Below are 19,882 nucleotides of genomic sequence, written 5' to 3'. Positions count from 1 at the left end.
CCTGTGCTATACAGTAGGTCCTTGTTGGTTATCTATTTTATATATAGTAGTGTGTACATGTTAATCCCAAACTCCTAATTTATCCCTCCCCCTCCTTTCCCCCTTGGTAACCGTAAGTTTGTTATATTTATTTATTTATTTTAATTAATTTTTATTTTTTGGCTACATTGGGTCTTCGTTGCTATGCGCAGGCTTTCTCTAGTTGCGACGAGCGGGGGCTCCTCTTCGTTGTGGTGCTTGGGCTTCTCATTGCGGTGGCCTCTCTTGTTGCGGAGCACGGGCTCTAGGCATGCGGGCTTCAGTAGTTGCAGTGCGTGGGCTCAGTAGCTGTGGCTTGCAGGCTCCAGAGAGCAGGCTCAGTAGTTGTAGCACATGGGCTGAGTTGCTCCACGGCATGTCGGATCTTTCCCAGACCAGGGCTCTAACCCATGTCCCCTGCATTGGCAGGCGGATTCTTAACCACTGCGCCACCAGGGAAGCCCCCATAAATTTGTTTTATATGTCTGTGGGTCTATTTCTGTTTTGTATATAAGTTCATTTGTATCTTTTTTTTTATATTCCACATATAAGTGATATCATATAATATTTGTCTTTCTCTGTCTGGCTTACTTCACTTAGTTTGATAATCTCTAGGTCCAACCATGTTGCTGCAAATGGCATTATTTCATTCTTTTTTTGATAAGAACTTTTAAGACCTATTCTCCTAGCAACTTTCAAATATACAATACAGTGTTATTAACTATAGTCACCATATTGTACATTACGTCTCCAGGACTATTTATCATAAATTTTTTTTGATGAGAAATCAGCTTCTTTATTAGGTAGTTATGTAAATAATAATAATACATATTACTGGCAAGCAAATCAAATAGAACAGAGGAATAAGAAGGACATAAGGTAAAAATAAGAAGTAGGGTGATCATGGTGGCCCTGTTTATAGGGGGCTATCCCAGTTAAAAGTGAAAGGCCCATGTCCTGATAACCCTTCAGTCACTGGGAAATCAAGACATCTGGTCACCCAGACAGCTCTTAATTTCCCAATTCCTCTCCCCAGAGATGTACCTTTTGCCCAACTTCACCCATTTCACCCACCCCCACCCCCTGCCTCTGGCAACCACCAATCTGTTTTCTGTATCTATGAGTTTGGGGGGTTTTTAGTTAATTAAAATTTTTTAACTTTAAAAGTCTAGAGATTTTTTAATTTATTTACTTAACTTGAAAACGCTCGGGACTTCCCTGGTGGTGCAGTGGTTAAGAATCCGCCTGCCAATGCAGGTACACGGGTTTGAGCCCTGGTCCAGGAAGATCCCACAGGCTGCAGAGCAACTAAGCCCGTGCGCCACAACTACTGAGCCCGCGTGCTGCAACTACTGAAGTCCGCACGCCTAGAGCCTGTGCTCCTTAACAAAGACAAGCCACCGTGATGAGAGGCCTGTTCAGCGGACTGAAGAGTAGCCCCCGCTTGCCGCCAACTAGAGAAAGCCCGCACGCAGCAATGAAGACCCAATACAGCCAAACATAAATAAATAAATAAATAAATTTATTAAAAAGAAAAAGAAAATGCTCAAACCCACAGCAAAGTTGAAATATTGAGAACAATGAACACGCATTTAGTTACTCTCGAGATTCCGCGATTGCCCTATCGCTGCCAGTCCCCTGCTAAACCAGTTCTAAGTGACAGCTGGGACTAGGGTGAGGAGAGTGGGGCACTCAGACACAAAGTTTAAGAGGCACCAAAGAAATTCAACCATCAAAATAAACATTGTATTACCATAACTTTTTAATCAAAATGAATAAAAATGCATGATGAACAAAATACCAACATTTTAAATAAAAATAGGATCTGATCCTGTACTTGGCACAAACTTTCCTCACTCTCCTCATCCTAATTCCGGCCCTGGTGATATCAAGACACTTCAGTCCCTAAATACGTCAGGAGGCATCTTTAAGGAATAAGGTCATTCTCCTACATAGCTGCATTCACCTACCAAAACTAACAATCATTATTTAATATCGTTTAATAGGCATTCCTACTTTTCCTAATTAGCCCTAAAACATTCCTAATTAGCTGCTTCTTTCAAACTAGGACCCAATCAAGATTTCTTCACACATTGCATTGCATTTGGTTGTTTTGTCTATTTAGCCTCTTATATTCTAGAGCAGTAGTCAGCAAGCCACAGCCTGCATGCTTGTTTTTTTTTTTTTTTTTAATATTTATTTATTTAGGCTGTACTGGGTCTTGGTTGCGGCATGCAGGATCTTTTTTTTAGTTGCAGCACGTGGGCTTCTTAGTTGCCGCATGCTGACTCTTAGTTGTGGCATGCAAGTGGGATCTAGTTCCCCGACCAGGGATCAAACCTGGGCCCCCTGCATTGGAAGCGTGGAGACTTAACCACTGGACCACCAGGGAAGTTCCTGCATGCCTGTTTTTGTAAATAAAGTTTTATTGGAACACAGCCATGCCCGTTCATTGGCATATTGCCTACAGCTGTTTTCATGCTACAGTGACAGAGAATGTATGGCCCCAAAGCCAAAAATATTTATAATCTGGCCCTTTATATTTATCTATATTATACATATTTATATTATACACATTAATATTGTATATATAATATATAAATATTATATAATAAGCATACATATTTGTATTATATATAATATTTATAATATTATTTTTATTATATATTTATTTTTGTGTGTGTGTATATAAAAAGTTTTTATTTTTATTTATTTTTTTAATTGTTATTTTTTTAACATCTTTATTGGAGTATAATTGCTTTACAATGGTGTGTTAACTTCTGCTTTATAACAAAGTGAATCAGCTATACATATACATATATCCCCATATCCCCTCCCTCTTGCGTCTCCCTCCCACCCTCCCTATCCCACCCCTCTAGGTGGTCACAAAGCACTGAGCTGATCTCCCTGTGCTATGTGCCTGCTTCCCACTAGCTATCTATTTTACATTTGGTAGTGTATATATGTCCATGCCACTATCTCATTTCGTCCCAGCTTACCCTTCCCCCTCCCCGTGTCCTCAAATCCATTCACTATGTCTGTGCCTTTATTCCTTTATTTCTTTCTTTCTTTAAAATATAAAATATTTACAATCTGCCAATCCTGGTCTTAAAAAGCTTGATTAGATTTAGGGTAAACATGTTTTTTAAGAGACTATTTTGGGGAGCAGTTTTAGGTTCACAGCAAAATTGAGTGGAAGGTACAGAGATTTCTCATATACCCCCTGCCCCTACACATGTGTAATTTCCCCCATTATCCACGTCACTCACCAGAGCAATACATTTGTTACACTTGAAGAACATACATTGACACCTCATCATCACAAGGTAAACAGTTTTGACAAGACTACTTCATCGGTTTTGACATGACTACTTCATAAGAGTATTAGTTAGCTATTGCTGCATAACAAATCACCTCAAAGTTAGCAGCTGAAAAGAACAAGCATTTATTCTCTCACAGTGTCTGTGGATCAGGAGTCTGGGCACAGTGTGGCTGGGCTCTCTGTTCAGGGTTCACAAGGTGTCAGAAGGGCTAGGATCTCACAGTCAGGCTCAGAGCCCTGGTGCATGCTCCTTCATAACTGAGTTCCTTGCAACTGTAGGACTGTGGCTCTCAGCTCCCAGAAGCTGCCTCTTTCCAAAGGCAGATCACGACATGGCTGGTGCCTCCTTCAAGGCCAACAGGATCACACTTCTCTGCTGCTTCAAGGCTCTGACTTCCAGACTCTTTTAAAGGGTGCCCCTGCTTATGTCAGGCCCACCTAGCATAATCTGTCTTCTGATGAATTAAAAATCAACTCATTTGGGACCTTAAATACACCTGCAAATTCCCTTCACCTTCGCCGTGTAGCATAACCTAAATGTAAACGTGACATCCACTATGTTCCCAGGCCCTCTCACACTCCAGGATGGGAGACGGGGCAGGGCACTCACACCAGGGCATGAGAATCTCCAGCAGCCTTCGAATTCTGTTACAACACGTGATTCTGGGCTTCAGAGATTTTGATCCTAATGTTTGTCACCTGGGAAGACTTAGGTTAGTCCCAAATAAGATCTTTTGATCTTCTTAACTTTGCCAAAATACTGTCCAACAAAAGACCCACCTAAGAATCTTACCTTAATGCCATTAAATTAGACAAATGGTAAGGACATTTGTGTTCCAAATTTATCTGAACTCTCTAGCTAAACTGTCAACTCTAAGGTTTTCAATTTTTTTCTAATTTTTATTTAAAAATTTTTTTAATTATTTTTTATTTTTATACAAACCATTTTAACTTTTTAAATTGATGTATAGTTGATTTACAATGTTGTGTTAGTTTCAGGTGTACATCAAAGTGATTCATATGTGTATATATATATATATATATATATATATTCTTTTTCAGATTCTTTTCCATTATAGGTTATTACAAGATATTGATTATAGTTTCCTGTGCTATATAATAGGTCCTGTTGTTTATCTGTAAGGTTTTCAATTTAATCTGTGTAGATGAGAATAGTAAAGAAAAAAATTAGCTTAGCAACTTTTTATGCTTTATAAAAATGAGAATGAAAAGATGTATGTGTACTATTGCCCACATGTTGAACACACGCACTCATACACACAAACATGCACATATTCGTGCATCCTTCAGAACTCACACACGCCCAGGGTGGAATTGGCTTGTGGTTGTCCATTCTCCAAATGAGTGAGGGCTTCCTTTGACCCTGTGAGACCTATTAAAAGAATGGAAAACTCAGTGATCCTTGTGGAAGGGGGGCCTTGTGTGAGGACCCTAGAGCGTATCAGAAGCCAACATGTGTCGTTGAGTCTCAGGATAGGGACTGTTGCCAGGGGGTGTTGGTGTGGAAAGGGCTGTCCAGACTCTGGTGGCCTCCGAATGCGGTTCAGGCCGCCTTAGCTGCTGTTCAGACAGGAATGCAGTGAAACTGAGCAGAATCCCTTTGTGGGCTGGGAGCTATGAATCCTCAATGCTTCCTTACCCCTCACCCCCACATCCACCCAGCGCCACTTCCTCTCTGCTTTACCTTCTAAATATCCCTCCCTTCCACCCCCTTCTCTCCACCTGCTCTGCTCCCATCCTGGTCTAAACCACCATCATCCTTTGCCTGCCTAAATGATGAAACAGCCTCCCTGCACCCTCCCTGGCTCCCCTCCAATCACTTCCCTGCAGAGTAGTCAGAGTACTTGCTTCCAACTTCAAAGCTGCTGAAACAGTTCCTTGTGCAGAACCCATGCGCAGTTTCTACCAGCATTAAATGCCAAGACCAAAAGCCTTAACTCATCTCATAAGAATGAGTAGCCTGCCCCCTCTGTCCTCTCCATTCTTATTCTGCTCTCTCTCTCTCTTTTTCTCTTTCTTCCTCCCATTCATCTGCAGTCCAACAACACTGGTCTTTTTGTTTTTTCTTTTTTTTTAAGTTCTTCAAATGTGCCACACTCTTCCCCACCACAGGGCCTCTGCACAGCCATTCCCCCTGACTTTCATGGTGAACACCTACATATCCTTCAGAACTCAGCTAGAATGGAAAGCTTCCTCTGGGAAGCTGTTCTCATCCCCTGCTAGTCTGGGTTAAGTCCCTCGGGTGGCAGAAGGTATTTTCCAAAAATGGTCATGGCAATATTTCCTATCCCCCATGCTATTCCAGAACCTGGCCACTCACCACGTTCTGGAGTCTGTTGGCCCTCTTCTTGAATTTGGGAGGGACTTTTGATTCTGTGTGACTTGCAAAGGTAGATCAGAAAAGGCTGTAAGTCTTCCACCCGGCTCACTTACTCCTCTCAGGATGATTGGTTTTGGAACCTAGCTGCCATATTGTGAGGAAACTCAGGCTGCATGAGGAGGCCACATGTAGGCAATCCTGGCAACAGCCCCAGCACTGGTCTCAACCTACAGCCAGAAGCAACTGACAGACATGTGAGTGAGTAAACCTTCAGAGGATTCCAGTCTCAGCCTTCCAGCCACCCAGCTGACATTGAGGGGCTAAGGATGAGCTATTCCTGCCAAGCCTGCCCAAATTGTAGATTGGAGAGAAAAATAAATGTTATCATTGTAAATCTCTAAATCTTGAGATGGTTTGTAACACAGCCATAGTAACTGGAACATAGTAACTATTACACTTGTACCTTCTCTTTGAAGGTATCTGTTACAGTTGAAAGTATCTGTTACAGTTGAAACCTTACATCTGTGTTTGTGATTATTTGATTCCTATCATTCTTGAAAGACTGATGACTCCGTGAGGGTAAAAGCCTTGTCAGTTTTGTTCACCATACTACTCCTGACCCCTGGCAAATGATGCACTCATTGCCAATGGGCAGCCAACTCAGCTTTCCTGCACCTCTTCATATATAAAAAGAGATACCAAATAAAGATGATGTGCAAGAGACTGTGGATGGCAGAGGAGAGGTCGGGTAGCTTCTTGAAAGAGAGGACATTTGGGTTGTAGTTTGCAGGATGTGTAGGGTGCTTTCTGTGTAATGAAGAGATAGAACGGGGCTTTCAGCAAGGGAAATAATATGTGCTGATGTACGGGGCCAGGAAGCAGCCAAGCTAGGCAGACATTGACAGGAGGTTCTGCACAGAGAGAGGGCAGCTTGCTTTGGTGGAAAATTCTGCAGGAACAGGTTCCTAAGGGCCAGGTTTTTATTACCTTCAATGCTGCATGTAGGTGCTTAGATTTCATTCACAAGAAATAGGAAGATCTTGGAGATTTGGAAGCAGCTGTGGAATGATCTCAATTCTTGATAGCACTGGGACTGGAAAAACTGGTTAAGAGACTCCCGAACTGGTCCAGTGGGGAAGTGATGGGATCAGGACTAGAGAAGCGAAGATAACAGGATCAGGACTAAGTCAAGAGCAATTTAGCAAAAGTCCACCCTAGGGTCCTGTATTAGGGTGCTGTGTGCCCATATCCCGTTGTTACATCAACCCTATAAAGCAGGGGTCCAGAACACTTTTTTAGTGAATATATCAGGCGTGTAGATCTAAGCATCTGTCGCAGCTATTCACCCTGCTGCTGTAGCGCAAAGATAGCCAGAAATGACCGGTAAACGAGTGGGCGTGCCTGTGTTCCAACAAAACTTTTACAGACACCGAAATTTGAATTTCATAGAATTTTCACGTGTCACGGAATAGTCTTCTTCGATTTTTTCCAACTTTTAAAATTGTAAAAACCATTCTGAGCTTGCTTGTGGGGCCGGACAAAAGCAGGCAGCAGCTCTTGGTTTGCCCACACGTGGTATATAAAGCGTTTTAGTAGCATTTCAGTTTTAAGAGTAAGATCCTACGGGGAACCTTCAAGAAGCCCCGCCTTCCCTGGCGTCACCAGGCCTCGCCCCCAGGGCGGGGCCAGCACATGCGCGGCCGGACCTCGGGCGGGGGCGGGGCGGGCCGCGGCTCCGACTTCCAACATGGCGCACGCTGGCGGCGGCGGTGGCGGCCCCGCGGGCCGGGGGCTGAGCGGCGCCCGCTGGGGTCGCTCGGGCTCTGCGGGCCACGAGAAGCTGCCGGTGCACGTAAGTGGTGGGCCAGCCCTCCCTGGGAGACCCCCCTCGTCCAGCCCCGGCAGGCCGACGCCCCCCACCGGGCCCCGCCCGGACTTCGGCCTCCCCTTCGCGCGGCCCCGGACCCCCGACTCCTCACCTCCGCCCCTCGGATGCTCGGCCCGTGCCCCTCCCGCCAGGGACTGCCGCTCCCGTCCCCTCCTCCGCCGACCGCGGCCCACCTGGACCCTCCCCCCTCCCCTCAGGTGGAGGACGCCCTCACCTACCTGGACCAGGTGAAGATCCGCTTCGGCAGCGACCCTGCCACTTACAATGGTTTCCTGGAGATCATGAAGGAGTTCAAAAGCCAGAGGTACCAGCAGGGCCCCTACCCATCCCGGGGGGCCACCCTGGGCCTCAGTCTGCCTGAGCGGGGTGGGAGCCCCCAACCCCGGCTGCCCCTCAACAGGGTGACCCCTTGTGCAGGTTGTCGAACTTCTGGGAGCCTCAGTACCTTCTTCCAAAAAACGAGACGGAAAGGTACCCCCTTGTGGAGCTGTTGCGGGGATTCCTGGAACGAGGGCAGTGATGGGGTGCGGCGAGTGAGGCAGTCGAGCAAGCACAGAGTCGGATCCTGTCTTTACTCAAAATGTTCATTTTTTAAAAGAATTTTGTTCGTTGGGGATTTTTAAAAATTATTTTAGATTTTTTTTTGAAGCACTGCATGAAAATGTTATTTATCTTGATTGTCGAATGTTTTCACACTCTCTTAAATCTTATCCCCAAGGTGAGTGCCTCACTTGCCTCACCCCAGTGCCAGGCCTGCTTGGAAATAATGCACATAAAATGCTTAGTAAGGAACCTGGTACTTAGAAGGCATTTAAAACACATTAGCTGTATTCATAGGCACAGAATCAGGAGGGTTAGAGATAGACGGGGGACCTCCGGATGGATAGTGAGCTTGTTTGACAGGGGCTCACTGAGGCTTAGAGTGGGCCAGGGGTTTGCCCAGATCCACCTTAGGAGCAGGGACGAGACCAGAACTCGGTCCTTCTAACTTAGATTCTCAAGTGTCACATCCCCACTGTGCTGCTTCCCCCTCTGAGGAAATATGGCAGGGCCCGCCTGCTTTCCTTCCACAAGCATGATGCTAAGACCTTGGCCCTGACTGCAGCCCTAAGGGAGACCCTACCTCTCCCCTCAGATTCTTAGCAGCTTTCATACTTGCCGGGCCTTTGACATTTATACATTATAGTCACTCGCTGGGAACAGCTCCTGTGTCATAGTCTCCCTAATTCATATGAAATGAATCTGTCTCCCATTTAGAGGGCTTTAACCTTCTGTTACTTCTTGGAGCCCAGGACTTGCAGCTGGCTGTCCTGACATTTTCAGAACCCAGCACATGTGCTTGCAGTGCTTCGGGAGCCGTGCTGTGTACATATTCTGTGGGTTTTGCCAGGAAGGCACGGGGAGCCCAGGCCCGGTTGCCTTGGCAGTGGATCACTGTGGGCAGAATCACGCCAGTCACATTTGAGGGTGCTTCATTGTCTGTTGAGGAGCTCATACCATGGCACGGGTAAGGGAGGAGTCGATTCTGCCTTCAGTTTGCTTCCCGAGACGCTTCTGCCCACTCTCATTCTTCGTTCCAGCATCGATACTCCTGGAGTCATCCGACGAGTGTCACAGCTCTTCCACGAACACCCTGACCTGATTGTTGGATTCAACGCTTTCCTTCCTCTCGGGTACAGAATAGACATTCCCAAGAACGGCAAGTTAAACATACAGTCGCCTCTGTCGAGCCAGGTATGCCGCTGCAGTGGTTTGAGTGATCTGGCCTTAGCACAGCCCACCGTGGTACTCAGGTACTCAGGCCGGACAGCGTAGCTCATGTATTTCACTGCTGGAAAGCTGGTGAAGAGCCGATCTTTTTCTTAAAATGCCTCTAGCAGAAATCAAAATAGATTGAAACACCTACATAGGTAGCCTCTGCATCCCAAATTGATCCGTTTGGCGGATTTAAATCAAGAGCGGATGTGTCTGTGTGTGTCAGGGAGGCATTCTCCTGACACAGTTGTACGTCCAGTCAAAATAATCGCATCCACAGTCACGGAGGTCTTGGTTTGAGGCTCTCCCCCTGGCGCACTAGGCAGGCCACACTTATACTTGGGCCTGTGGTCCCTCTGATCACCCTCGGTGCCACCCACAAAATAAAGCGGTGGAGATGCATGTGTGACTAGCCACGTTTATTGTTGCTGTGCTTCACTCACCTGCCAACAGGATCGTTGACTGAGCTCAGGCTTGTGGCTTTGGTCCCTTCTTTCTCAAGTGACAGGTTGCTGCCTCTTCTATCTATGCACTCCCTTCTTGTGTTTGCTCACCAGATCCCCTGAGAAAAAGAAAGCCTGTTTGAGCTTTACTTTTATAAGGTAACGGTTGTCTTTTTCTCTCCTCGGCCCTTTTGCCATTTAGGGCATAACCCTTTGCTACGGGGGTGCTGTCCAGGGCATTGTGGGGTGTTCAGCCGCATCCCTGGCCTCCACCCACTAGGCCCTCACCCAGTCAAGACAGCCAAAAATGTCTCTAGACATAGCCAAGTGTCTCCTGGGAGCAAAAATCACAGCATTGAGAAGTGCTGGTGTAAGTGAACGAGCTCTTTCAACCTCCTCCATCTCTGCCCCAGGGGTTTTTGCAGGGAAGGCAAAAATCTACTCTGGATGCATTTTGTAGGTTTCTCCTCTGATGATAAAGGAGATTGCAGTTTCCTATCAACTAGGGAGTCAGGATTTGAAAAGAGAGCAGTGAGAGGCAATGTGGCAGTGGCTGGTCCCTCTCTGAGGGGCCTGGCACATAAATTCTGCCTTTTCTCTACACAACGCAACCTCCACCATCAGCACATTGTCTCATTAAAGCCGAGGAGTGCACCTCAGTTTTAAAAAGGAACTTGGAAGCCTTCGACCACTGAATTCCAAAAGCTTCCATTTCATGTTTGCAAATGGAGCCCCGGGATCCAGAGGTAGCGCTCCTTCCTCCAGATGATAAAAGTCTTAGCGGAGATTAATCTTCAGAACAGTCATGGCTAGGGGAGAAAAGCAAGCTCGTTTGCAGGAGTGTGTGCAGGAGCACTTTGCTGAATCTGAAGCGCTGCGTAAACACTGAGTGTCATTACCATCACTCGTTAAGAAAGAGCCGGAGTCCAAGACCTAAATTGCACTCCACGTGTGGAATTCGCCTTCTCAAGCCCTGTCGGAGTAACTGCTCTTGGGGCTGGATCTCCACATGAGCCTCACCTTCCCTTAAGTAGCCACAAGGCCCCTGCTGCTCCACACACAGCTTCGAGGACTACTGGAGAGATAAGGAGACCGGACCAGTCTTGTCTGCCCCTAGGCGGATTTCGTGACCGCAGGTCTGTTAACTTGAAGACGGGCTTGATGAGAACTTTCCCTTGATAGCTGCCTACCAGGGCTTTATGGTCTTGCTGCAGCCTGGAAACAGCCATATGTAGGGCCCCTTCCTCAGGGGGAGAGGTACGTGCCCTTCGTTCCCTCGGGACACGTGCCGCCCACGTGGTTTCAGTCACATCCACGGACCTGCCATGTTTCCAGCCCTGCTTCACACCAGGCGCAAACACAATGTCCTCTCAGCTTCCTAGAGTCCTTTTCGAATCCACGGTAGCCTGAGAACTTTATAGGGCTCCCTACTCGCTAGTGCCCTGGTGATTTTTTTTTTTTAATTGGTTTTTCTAGCTTCACTATTTTGAAGTATAGCTCCGTGTGTGTGTGTGTGTGTTTTCCATTTTTCATCTCGTCTTGTATCCTGTCAACTATAGACAAGGAGGGAATAGTTGTTAGATGCTGAGGAAGATGAATACGTCTTAGCCTGTGGGGAGCCTTCTGCGCAGGGTTTCTCAGCCTTGGCACCGTTGCCACTGGGGCCAGATCGTTCTTCCCTGTGGGGGCCATTCTGTGCTCTGTGGGGTGTTGAGCAGCATCCCCAGCCTCCACCCACCTGATAGCAGTAGCGCCCCCTCCCCCAGTATGACAACCTGAAATGTCTCTACACATTGCCACGTGTCCCCTGGGGGGCAGAATCGCCCCAGTTGAGAACACTAATCTAAGGGGAAGATAGACATGTGCCATGATGTGGGAAGTGTGGCCAGAGAGGGGCCGGGGACCATGGCAGGAAGAACGTCCCCTTGCTGCAGCTGCAGCCTCCTGAATCAACATCTTTTTGGATCTGGTTGGCCTTAGTTGTAATGTCACCTCCTCAGAGAGCCCTCCACTCCCATCCCCAAGTCATTTTCACAGCACCCCGTTTTTGGATTTTTTGTTTTGTTTTTTATTTATTTATTTATGGCTGTGTTGGGTCTTCATTTCTGTGCGAGGGCTTTCTCTAGTTGCGGCAAGTGGGGGCCAGTCTTCATCGCGGTGCGCGGGCCTCTCATTATCGCGGCCTCTCTTGTAGCGGAGCACAGGCTCCAGACGCGCAGGCTCAGTAATTGTGGCTCACGGGCCTAGTTGCTCCGCGGCATGTGGGATCTTCCCAGACCAGGGCTTGAACCCGTGTCCCCTGCATTGGCAGGCAGATTCTCAATCACTGCGCCACCAGGGAAGCCCAGCACCCCGTTTTATATACTTCAAAATAACATAGCAAAGCTAAGAAATAAAAAATCCACTGTTTCTTGTTGGTTTGCCTTCCCTGGCAGACTGAGTCCTCCACATTAGACAGAAGGACTACGTCTGTCTTGTTCACGACTGTCCCCGTTCCGGGACATCAGAGGGACAAGACACTGGATGTCGGTGGGAAAGTGATGAATCTTGGCTGTTGGGTCTTGTTCAGGATGGACCCTGCCTCTCGGGGCCGGCCCTCTTGTGCTTGGCTGGGACGATGGCTGCTTGGATGATAAGTAAAGAGATAAACCTTGAGGTGCAGCTTGTAATTTAGTGACCCCTTTGCATTCAAAGGGAAGCCGGCCGTCTTCCCTCCGGGAAGGGTCATTCGAAGTTCAGTCAGTTCCTGGGAGGTTGCCTCTCGTGTTTGTCTTAGTCACCCGTGGAGCAGGTGTAGGCCACCTCCTCTGTGCCAGGCGCTGAGGTTTGTTCAGAGTCCTGGCTCTCTGGGCGCCTGCATGGTTGAGGTGGGGACTCAGGTGAGACACATACGGACAGATGTGAAATACAGGAGGGAGTTCAGTGCTGCAGGTGACAGACAGCAGGGGCCAGGCCTGGGGAGGTGCCGTGGGCAGAGGCTGAGTGAGCGGAGCAGGAGCCATGGCTGTGTCCCCCTGGGGAGTCTTCCTGGTGGGGACATAGAGGCCTGAGGTGGGAACGAGTGGGTGTGCCTGAGAAACAGCCAGGAAGCTGGTGGGGTCAGAACCCGAAGTAGAGAGTGTAGGAGAGAGAGCCAGGAGCGTGGGAAGCCAGGGGAGAGTTCTGGAAAGGCTGCTCTGGCTGCTGTGCCAGAAGTGGACTGAGGGGGCAAGAGCGGATCTGGGAGGCTAGGGAGGGGCGTGGGAACCAGTTGGGGTGGAGGGTGGTGTGGGCCAGGGGTGGGTGTCAGTGAAAGCGAGAAAAATCAGTGAGATCACCAGGGGTGATTCCGGGTTGCCTGAGTCTCTGGGTGAAGGCAGCACCTGCTGGGGTGACCAGTGGGGGTGGGCCGGGGGGCTGTTCTGTGTTTGGAAAGTCCATCGGAGGCATCTCTTAAATATCCAGGTGGGGCTGTATGTGGACACTCAGATGGGCAAGTCGACCATGTAGCGCGCTTATCAGTGTCTAGGAGGCGTTTCTAACTGTGCCTGGTTGAGGCCACCCACAGCAGGCAGAGAAGACAAAAGCCTGGATTGTTCTAGAACGTTTAGACCAAGGGTTGGCAAACTGTGGCCCAGGGAACAAAGCCAGCTTATTTTTGTATGGCTGGTCATTTTTACATCTTTCAGATTACTTAAAAATTTTTTTTCAATTGTGGTGAAATTTACGTAACATAAAATTCATCATTATGACCATTTTAAAGTGTCCAATTCAGTGGCTTTTAGTGTATTCACAATGCCATGCAACCACCACTACTAATCCCAGAACGCTTCTATGACCCCAAAAAGAAACGGTACTTCCCAATTCTGCCCCTACCCAACCAGCCTCTGGCAACCACTAATCCATTTTCTGTCTCTGTAGAGTTTCCTGTTCAGGATACTTAATATAAATGGAATCATATACTATATGTCCTTTTGTGCCTGGGCTTCCTTCTCTCAGCATGTTTTCGAGGTTCATCTATGTTATACCAGAGCATCATTCCTTTTTAAAGCTATATAATATTCCACCACAGGTATGGACCGCATTTTGGTCATCCGTTCATCAGTTGATGGACAGACACGTAGGTTTTTTCCACCTTCTGGCGATTGTGAACACTGCTGCTATGAACATGCATGTACAAGGATTTGTTTGAACACCTGTCTTTGGTTCTGTTTGTGGATACCTAGGGGTGGAATTGCTCAGTCACCTGGTGACCATGTTTAACTTACTAAAGAATCGCCAGACTGTTTGCCACAGCAATTGCACCATTACTGTCTGGCCTTTTGCCAAGCCCTGGTCTCCAGGGGTGCTTCTCCCATCTTGTCACAGTAACTCACTCCAGGGAATTGGAAGAGGCACGTGGTGCTTGAAAATGCTCCCTCGCAGTGGTGGGGAGGGAGCTCCCCACAGCCTCCTCTGAAGCAGACCTTGGCTCCGAGGCTGCTCAAGGGCTGCTCCCTTCCCCCCTGCCCCTGTCCAACTCCTTCCAGCTCCTTCTGCCACCAAGCCTGTGTACCATGACGGAACATGAGCGCAGACTTCTGTGAGCTTAAGCAAAGGTAATCAGGAACAGCGTCCCCAAAGTGTCATAGAACAAATTCTAGTGCCGGGGAGAAACGGTGCTTAGAGTTGTGACTGCTCTGGATCTCTTGTGTCTGTTTTCCTCGGCTCAGGCTTCCTAGAGTTGCCTCTACACCTGCTGTCATGGGCTGAATTGTGCCCCCACCCCACCCCCAAATTCATATCTTGAAGTTCTAACCCTCAGTATCTCAGAATGGGACTGTGTTTAGAGATGGGGTCTTTACAGAGATAATTTAGGCAAAATGAGGCCATTAGGATGGGCCTCAATCCAGTCTGACTGGTGTGCTTATAAGGAGAGGAAATTAGGACACAAGGAGAGACCCCAGGGATATGTGTGCACAGAGGAACGACCCTGTGAGGACACAGCGAGAAGACACCCATCTACCAGCCAGAAGGCCTCAGGAGATACCAACCCTGCTGGCACCTTGATCTTGGACTTCCAGCCTCCAGAACTTGAAGGAAAGAAACGTCTGTTGCTGAAGCTGCCCAGTCTGTGGTGTTTGTTGTGGCAGCCCCAGCGCACTAGTAGACCCACTCAGGTGCCGGCGGGTGTGCCTGGCGGAGGTGTCTGTTGTGATGACAGTTATGCAGCAGTGGGCAGCAGTGTTCCCGGCGTCCCCTGGAGTCTAGGGTCAGCTGTGGGTGCCACAGGCAGTGCCAGGCGCCACAGGGGATTTTTTCCTTCGTCGGTCCATCTGATCATCCCCGACAGTGGATGAAGCTCACTCTGTTCCAAGCACTGTTCCAGGCACTGAGGGTATAGTATTGACCAAAATAGAATTCCTGCCCTCCTGGAGTTTGCCTTCTGATCAGGGCTGGAGAGACAATAAAATAAGTAAAATATGTTTCCTGTAGGAAGGTGATATGTGCTGTGGAGAAAAATAGAGCAAGAAAGGGGCTCAGAGTGCTGGGAGATGAGTCATTTTATTTTGGTGCAGGATGGTTCTGGAAGACTCGCTGAAAGGTGGTGTGTTAGCAAAGACCTAAAGCTGAACCAGAAGGATCCCAGCCTGCCCGAGACCCAGTCGGGGACCTGCAGGATGCCGAGGGTCGCTCCCGACAGCCCAGCCGTGGTCAGTGGCAGAGGGAGGCAGTCCTCCGGACCACACACAAAATTCCAGTTTAGAAGCATAAACATCACCTCCTTCAGGGGGTGGTCCTGTCCCACTGTGAATTAGGATTCTGACTTCCCAGGAGAGAGATGTGTGTCTGTTTTTTATTTTTATTTGTACTGACAGAAAAGCACATCAATGGAGAGCATGCTTAATGACTGCTCAGGGCCCATCTCTCTTCTCTCAAGTGACTTGCCCCAGGCCTAGCACCAAAAGTCTCACAGCCCTGGGCAACCTGGACAGTGGGCCCCCCTCACCTGCAGGGTCCCAGTCTCACGCCTGCTGACAGCAGGTGCTTTCACACCTGAAAACAGTCTTGCTGAAATGGGCTGGCCAGAGGTGTGGGAAGACTTTACTCTGCTCCAAAAAGGATTAAACAATCCACTCTTTGTAAATCTCTCCCGAATGCTAATTTCTCAAAGTGTATAGAGTGTGCCTCTCAGGTTCATGTTCTTTGAATCTGTTGGAAGGATCAGGCAGAGGTGAGTTCGTGAGACTCTCCCAGGAACGCTCAGGCACTCAGAATGCCAAGGTGGGGTTTCTCTATGTCTGGGCGCCCCCTCCCTGCTTCTCTCTCTCCAGGCCCCCAGAAGTAACCTTTTTCTGCGTCGACGTAAAAAACTTGGCTCCGTGCTAAGTTTTGCCTGTTCTTGCACACAGTGGCTCAGTCTGGCGTTTCTCACAATCTGTTCCCGGTGTCGGGCCCAACAATAACTCACTGTCGTACTGTTGTCAGGAGAATTCGCACAACCACAGCGACTGTGCAGAGAACGTCAAGCAGCAGATGCTATATAAGGAGGACAAACCCCAGGTGCCCTTGGAGTCAGATTCCGTGGAATTCAACAACGCCATCAGCTACGTGAACAAGATTAAGACCCGCTTTCTAGATCACCCAGAAATCTACAGGTCATTCCTGGAGATACTGCACACTTACCAGGTAAGAAGCCGTAGGTCACGCTTCTTTGTGGGTGTTTGTGGCATCATCCAATATCAGGTGCATTGGAAACATTCAGATTTTCTAATGTGAATTCATGAAATCCTGGAAAATTCTGATTAGCTCTTTTTTTTTTAGCATTAATTTTTTTTTTTTTTTACCGTGGTAAAATATATATAAATACAAAACTTAACCAACTTTAAGTGTACCGTTCAGCGGCATGAAGTACATTCACGTTGTTGCGCAGCCATCACCATCATCCATCTCCAGAACCTTTTCATCTTCCCAACCTGAAACTCCGTCCCCATGACACACTAACTGCCCCTTCCTCATTTCCCCCAGCTCCTGGCACCCACCCTTCTATCAGTACTTTCTGTCTCTATGAATCTGACTCCGATAGGGACCTCCTAGGCGTGGAATTGTACAGTATTTGTCCTCCTTGCCTGGCTTGTTTCACTTAGCGTAATGCCCTCAAGGTCCATCTGTACCGTAGCATGTGTCAGAATGGCCTTCTTTTTAAGGCTGAGTAATATTCCATTGTATGGCTACACCTTATTTTCTTTATCCATTCATCCATCAGCAGACACTTGGGTTGCTCCCACATTCTGGCTATTGTGAATAACACTGCTGTGAACATGGGTGTACGTGTTGGAGTTCTATTTAGGTTTGATTTTGATTTGCCCCTTGAGGCACCTCTGCACCCTCAATAGGAAATACGCATTAGAGGATTAAAGAAGAACCCAAGAAGATAGTTTTCTTTTTATAAGATGGCTTAGTTATTGTTTAGACAATAGAACTACCCTTTATTTATGCTGATTACAACGGGGCTTTGTGCCAGGTGCTGGGTCGACAGGGATGAATAGTTGCTGTTGCTTGGGAGTTCAGTTTAGAGGTGGAGGAAACTTGGAAACGATTAGGGTGGATGAGAAGGATTGTGTGTAGGAGAGGTGTGTCAGGGTTGAGGGCTGCTGAGCCCAGAGCGGGTTACGGAGAGGATGCTCAGGTTGAATCTTGGCAAATCAGTCAGAACCATCAGGCGAAAGGTGGACTCTCGGTGCTGGGAATGGCCTGTGCAAAGGTCCAGGGGCCAGAACAGGCAGCTGGCTTCAGGGGACTTAGCAGGAAGTGCAGGCAAGCAGGTGGCAAGGGACATCGGTGTCATGCAAGGAGTTCGGACGTCATCCTCACCCAGACATGGAGTTTCTGATGCCTTTTATTTTTCTAAGCAGCAGAACCCACTTTTAAAAATGAAATCTTCTGCACAACCTTGATAACTGAAATAAGAACATGGGATTCTTTTTAGCATAAATGTTTAGGATCAGATTGATAGCATTTGCTCCCTGTAAACCCACTGGAACTGTTTCAGTACTCTTAACATTCGTGGGCAGTGGTGCCAGTGACATGCTTGGTCCTGTCAGCCTCACGTCCAGTGTCTGCACGGTCATTGTATGGCATTGAGAACTTCCTGCTTCTCACAGATAAGTGGTTGCAAGTGGCAGCTGTGAACATCAGTCTGTGGGGAGGGGTGATGTTGTGATCATGGGGGTTTATGGGCTCTTCACAGATTCCGTGGGGTCACCACATCTCAGGGGCTGGAAGGATCGTTAGAGGGAAGGCCGGCAGGTATCTGTTGTGTTGATGGGAATCGGGGGGGTGGGGGGGGATGGGATGGGTTTGTTGGCGTGTAGAGAAGTTAAACTGACTTATCCAAGGTCCTAGCGAAGGGCCACAGGTTGATTTGGAGAAAACGTGAGGAAGGAGGTACGGCTCAGTATTCCCCAGCCAGAGCCACGGGGAGTTGGTTGGAAATGCAAGCTGCCTGGGCCTCCCCTCGGAGTTGCCGCCCCAGGTCCTGCCCAGCATCTGCTTTTTGAACAAGCCCCCTGGCGACTCTCAGGTTGTCTATTTCTTCAAAAGGAGCTGGAAATCTGAATTTCTGTGTGAGTTCTTCCTGATTTTCAAACATTGTTGCAGATTTTTAAAAGACACTGTGAGGCCAAAGCAGCAGCTCTAGGGCCACACGTTACTGTTTTTTATCTCTGTTGGGCCTCAAGTCAGACCTTAGCTGTGACCCCTGCCCCCTCAGAGCCCCCTCCCTGGACCTCGGGGTTCTAACCCATAAAATGGCTATAGCGCTGGTGGTGCTGATCCCGGTTAAATGTGGTTCACCGAGGTCACTGACGCAAGCACAGTGCTTGCCTCAGGTCAGCCATGGGCAGCTGTTTCCTTTACACAACTTCGAACATATGTCATGTGCCTGGATGAGCACAGCCAGTTCTGCCCTGACGTCCCCCAAAATGACCGTGCTTTGCAAATAAATGCTCACCAACCACAGGTCTTATGGGAAAACGGGGTCAGGGCATGAGACTCAAAAACTGTGTCAGCAACACATTAAAAAAAGATAGGCATCTACTAGAAACCGGTAGCGCTGTTGTATGCGCATTAAATGGCTAAGCATGATGTGAATATTGCAGCACATCCGGCACTTGACCTTGGAAAAGACCTGAGTGTCATGTGTAGACGTGAGTGTGGAAAGGTTGCAGCCTGCAGGTCACTGTGAGGTACCAGGAGGAGGTTTCCTAAAATGGGACGGGTTGTCCCCCGCTGGTTGTCACCCCAGAGGGGGGTCAGGCAGAGTGGCTCCTAGCAGCTGAGGGAGCGATGTTGGGGGCATGTGTATGTCGGGGGTCATGTATTACCAGGTGGCTTGGCTCAGCCGGGTGCACTTTTCCACATTCACCCCATGTTGCTCCTGGACAAAATCCTGCCTCAGCAAATGCAGAATCCATACCACGCTCAAATCATTCCCTAGTCCGTGTCCCAAACGGATTTGTGTTCAAAACAGGTGTTAGAGCAAAACTGACTCTCTCTGCAGGAAAGTTCCCACGAGGTGCATCCCTAGGTCGGAGGGTGTGCGCTCAGCACATGATCATAGACGGCGCCAGGCTTCCCTCTGCCGGTGGCACCGATCTTCCTTTGCGCCTTGTAACGAGAGCGCCCAGGTCCCCACACCCTCACCAGAAATCACCGGTCCTTATGCGATCTGATGAGCAAAACTGCTGCGACGCTGTTTTAACTTGTATTTCTTCAAACATCACTCAGTCTGATCACTGTTTCATCTGTATAGGGATGATTTGTATTTATTCTCTGAGCTGAATGGTCTTTGCCTGTTTTTTTCTTTGGCCTTCAAGTGCCCCGGTAACTTTGGTCAGGAGAGGGTGGAGGCAGTTTTTTCTCCCCGCAAACGGATGCTCCGTGTGCCAGGATTGGAAAGTAGCTTTCCTCAGGGTACACAGGGCCGAGAGGGGAGGGCGTGCAAAGGGCTCCCCGTTCCTTGTCTCTTCCCCTTTGCAGCTGTGGAGGGGGGATGTCGAAGCCCTGCTGCTGTGCGCTCTGGGAGGGCCCGACACCAGCGCCTCGTGCTCTGTCACGTTCCTGGGTGTAAAGTTGACAGGGACTAACTTCTGATG

The 19,882-nt window shown here is 48.3% G+C and overlaps 1 protein-coding gene across 3 annotated transcripts in view; it reads left to right on the top strand.

The window, feature by feature from the left end:
- Positions 1–7,402: 7,402 nt before the first annotated feature.
- Positions 7,403–19,882, top strand: part of SIN3B (SIN3 transcription regulator family member B) — a 37,708-nt gene continuing 25,228 nt past the window's right edge. For 2 of the 3 annotated variants that reach the window (XM_057540667.1, XM_057540666.1), the window contains exons 1-5: positions 7,403–7,533; positions 7,767–7,873; positions 7,987–8,040; positions 9,150–9,303; positions 16,215–16,415. In XM_057540667.1, coding sequence (XP_057396650.1) covers positions 7,429–7,533; positions 7,767–7,873; positions 7,987–8,040; positions 9,150–9,303; positions 16,215–16,415 — 621 coding nt within the window. In that variant the 5' untranslated portion in view covers positions 7,403–7,428. The remainder of the gene's footprint in view (positions 7,534–7,766; positions 7,874–7,986; positions 8,041–9,149; positions 9,304–16,214; positions 16,416–19,882) is intronic. The other variant, XM_057540668.1, reaches the window with a different exon arrangement.

This window comes from Balaenoptera acutorostrata, chromosome 2 (genome assembly GCF_949987535.1).
Source record: "Balaenoptera acutorostrata chromosome 2, mBalAcu1.1, whole genome shotgun sequence".
In the NCBI taxonomy this organism is placed as follows: Eukaryota; Metazoa; Chordata; class Mammalia; order Artiodactyla; family Balaenopteridae; genus Balaenoptera; species Balaenoptera acutorostrata.
This window is presented reverse-complemented; position numbering and strand designations above follow the sequence as displayed.